Below are 3,996 nucleotides of genomic sequence, written 5' to 3'. Positions count from 1 at the left end.
TATATATATGCAATTATTGAGACACAAGTGGTCAAAAAATAGCATTGTGCTTTAAAAAGAGTATATTATAAAATAACAGTGTATACAGTCACAGAGTTGTAGACTCTTAGTAAAAAGAAAATAAAAGCCCTACGTGTGCCCCTTTAAATCCTCGGCAGCCTATACTGTCCATATTCTGAATGATTCCCCTCACAATATGGCGCAAAATTGGTCAGAACCATCACCTCCTTTTTATTTTTATTTTCCACAGAGCATGCTCATTGTGCACGATTACCCCTAGCAACAGTTACCATGCTGCTGACACTGAGGTTATCCAGAATGTTGAAATTATTTTTCCTTTGAACTCTGTGTCATGAGGCCCTTCAGAGAATGATTGATGATGTCACAGAGTCCATGACATCATTATATACAGTACAATTCTAGTATAGAACTCATTCGCAAATATTTTTTGTGAGTAGCAGACGTGTCTGTAGTTAGCAAGCTCGAAATGGAGACGAAGCCAAAGAAGTGGATGTCCTTTAGGGAAATATGCACAAATCAATTCCAAAAGATTTGTCCCACAAGGAATCCTGATTATTTGAAGAGGGACTTTCTCAGTGACCTTCTGTGGCAGGTGATTGAGAAAGTTGCAGATGAACCAACCCTGCCCCTCGTCAGAGAAACCTTTGAGAACGCCCAGGGTAAGCTCTTACGCCAAATCATGGCGGAAACTGGGAAGTTAGATCTGGACATCCTGTCAGGAATGTCAGAAGAGCTAAGTGAAAGAATCTTTCAGAGCATCGCCAGTGATTCCTTCCACCTCGCAAGCGAATTGCATTTGTTTGCAATCCTTTTCTATCCAGTGTCATATCCAAGGATAGTACAAGAATTCAAGCATCACCTGGAGAATCCCGTTCCTCAAGAACCCACCAACACAAAGAAATTTTTACCATCTGTAATAACAAAGCTCAAAGACACTTTGTTTGATGCAGAAAGTTTGTATGCAGAAGAGAACTGCCTGAGTAACAATTGTTTGAAGTCCACTTATCCTAAAGGGAAAAGATTGGTGGAAAATGACAGAGAGATGGGAATGAGACACGGAGCAGATGAACGGAGAAAAATGATAAATCTAGTTCTTTGGAAACTGATTCGTAAGGCTAGTTACAGATCTACCACAAATTATGGACGGAAGGACATCATCTCCGTCTATGAGAGGCTTTCTGGAGTTCTGTGGGAAGAACTGAARGATCTAGATTTYATCATTTTCCCAGACATGGACAGAAAAATTGGCTCAGACATCTTCCAACTTCTAAGTGGAAACGAGGATGTGGTAAAAGATAGGCTTTTCCATCTCATGAAAATGAGCCACCCAATTGTTGACTACAAGCTCATAGCTTGCTTCAAAAGAACCATGACACATCCCAGAAAAGTTCATCTCCCAAAAAGCTATCTGAAAAGTGCTCTGAAAAGCACCTGTAAAGATGACAATTCTGTTATGTTCTGTCATAAACAAGTTCATCCAAGCCTGGGAAGCTCAACCAACTGTAAAAGCAAGGACAAAGGTGAAGCCACAGATGTGGTCCCTTGTGATCTTCTTTTGAAAGATCTTGAATCAGTCAATCCTGAAAACCAGAACACAACTGAATCTCCTGTAAGTTACAATAGAAGCAGAGGCTTTGAGGATTCCCCAAAGCCTCAAAACGTACGCATAACAACAGTGGAGTGTGAAAACCAAACACTCATAGAAAGTGTCATCTCTGGGACTGTGTGCAGAATGTATCCCGACCATGCTTCGTCAATGAGCGAGTGTCGTCCGATTTTCATACAGGTGCGTCCGTATAAGCCTGTTTTGGAAGATCCCGAACAAGAAACCCCCGAAAGTCAACAGAACACAAAACAAGATGCTTCAAATGTGAACCTTGGTGATCCTGCTTCAGAAGACCTTGAATCAGTCAACTCTGAAGGCCAGGACATAAATGAAGACTTTATGTACGTGAATGAAGGTGATATTGTTTTAGAAAACCTTGAATCACTCGACTCTGAAGGCCAGTACARATATGAAAACCCTATATATGTGAACAAAGATGATCTTGTTTTGGAAGATCTGGAATGATGAGGAAGCATACCATCCTAATCCTCTGAATGTTTAATGATTTTAATTTACAATGATAACGTCCTTGCTAGCAAGGGATGTTGTCTGAACGTTCGTTGCTAGCAGGGACCAAAATTATGAACATGAGTTCAGTTGATTAATCTAAATTCTTCTTGCAAGAATAAAAAAAAAAAAAAAAAAAAAGAATGGCTGCACAGTGGGGTCTTTTTGCATTAAGTGTGCATTTTGTCCCCTGTGCATGAGTGGGTTCCCTCCAGGTGCTCTGGCTTCCCCCACTTGGTCCAAAAATCACAAAAGTGATCTTGTTTTGGAGGATCTGGAATGATAAGGAAGTACATAATCCTAGTCCTCTCAATGCTTTATGGTGTTTGATTTCAGGACTACGTTCAAAGGACGTTGCCTGAAAGTACCTTGCTATTTGGGTCCAAAATCATAAAAGTGATTCTGGACTCAAATAAAAGCGTAATACCCATATCCCCATTCACACCACCAGCTATCAACATTTTACATAATTTACCCTGCACCTAGGCTCGTAAAACAACACAAACCTTACTAGATATATTAATATGTTAATCTAATGCATATTAATTAATATTAATACAATTAATATTAATCATATTAATGATTAATCTTAATATTAATAACTAAYATTAATTAATATTAATGACTAATATTAATTAAGCATTAATTAATATTAATTGTGATTAGAATTAACTTTTACTAATTTATGGTTGAAAACCATTTCTCATTAATAATGAATGATTATTAATCATTAACAGTGATCATTAATTAATGATTACTAGTTGACCAAACTAATGGCAAACAAGAGTCAAACCAAAAGCTAATAGGGTCAAGCTAACATCTCATAAAAGTCAAGCCAAAGCTAATAAAATAWGACTAAGCTAATTAAAGTCAAGACAAATCCTAATTTAAGTCAGTYTAATAAAACAGCTAGTAAGAGGTAAACCAAAACTATTATTGACTATTAACTCTTATCAGCTGTTAGTTAATAAGTGACAAGGTAACRCTAATTAGCAATTAGCTTCACCACATTAACTATTAGATTAAACATTAATAGGTTTTGTTTACACTTTTGTTTACGATTAGTTTGACTCTTATTAGATGCTAGCGTGACTCATTAGCTTCTTGGCCCTTATTAGCATTTGGTTTACGCTTGTTATTTATTAGCTTGGCCATCCTTGGATAATAGTTCAACCATTTCTTGGATAATAACAGTCAAGCTAAAATCATATAAAAGTAAAACCAAAAGTAAAAATGAGTCAAGCTAACAGCTAATAAGTCAAATCAAATTCTAAAAATGTCTAACCTAATAGTTAATGATGATCAAGTTAAAAGCAAATAAGAATTGAGCCAAGAACTAAAAATGATCAAACTCATGGACAAGCTAATAGTTAGCAAGACTAAAACCAATGCTATTAAGAGTCTAGCTAATAGCCAATAGTGCAGCTAAAAWCTAATGAAAATCAAACCAAAAGCKAAAAAGTGAAAAAAAAGTTTAATCTTATAGATATTGATGGTTAAACTAATAGCTGACAAGAGTATAGCTAAATCCTAATAAGGATCAAACTAATAGTTAATCCTAACCAAAGCTAATAAACGTCATACCAAATCCTAATAACCAAAAGATATTATCTTGACCATCATTAACTACTGTGACGATCCCCTCCTTTCCAGTAGGGGTCTCTAGTCYTGTGTTTTCTGGTTTTTTTCAGGAAGCAGGGAGATGGGCCGTTAATTGCACTCATCGGCAGATGATAAATACTGACGTCTAGCCAGTCACTGTCTGCTTGTTGGCCCTCCGGACAAGACCGGAACGAGCAGCATTGGGCCACACTTCTCTCTGGCTGGCTGGCTTGATCTCCTGGAGCGTCGTTTGGGTTATC

At 37.2% G+C, this 3,996-nt stretch overlaps 1 protein-coding gene across 2 annotated transcripts; it reads left to right on the top strand.

The window, feature by feature from the left end:
* Window positions 1-142: 142 nt before the first annotated feature.
* On the top strand, window positions 143-3,996 carry LOC103465625 (uncharacterized). 2 transcript variants are annotated; one of them, XM_008410628.2, is made up of 3 exons: window positions 143-1,630; window positions 1,753-1,968; window positions 3,826-3,996. In XM_008410628.2, exons 1-2 carry the CDS (start codon window positions 488-490, stop codon window positions 1,819-1,821), a joined length of 1,212 nt encoding a protein of 403 aa, XP_008408850.1. In that variant the 5' UTR covers window positions 143-487; the 3' UTR covers window positions 1,822-1,968; window positions 3,826-3,996. The 2 variants fall into 2 exon arrangements, with proteins under 2 accessions (XP_008408850.1, XP_008408849.1); XM_008410627.2 differs by having other exon boundaries at window positions 143-1,968.

Source organism: Poecilia reticulata, linkage group LG6, assembly GCF_000633615.1.
Source record: "Poecilia reticulata strain Guanapo linkage group LG6, Guppy_female_1.0+MT, whole genome shotgun sequence".
In the NCBI taxonomy this organism is placed as follows: Eukaryota; Metazoa; Chordata; class Actinopteri; order Cyprinodontiformes; family Poeciliidae; genus Poecilia; species Poecilia reticulata.
Note: the sequence above shows the minus strand (reverse complement) of the source record. Positions and strands in the feature narration are given on the sequence as shown.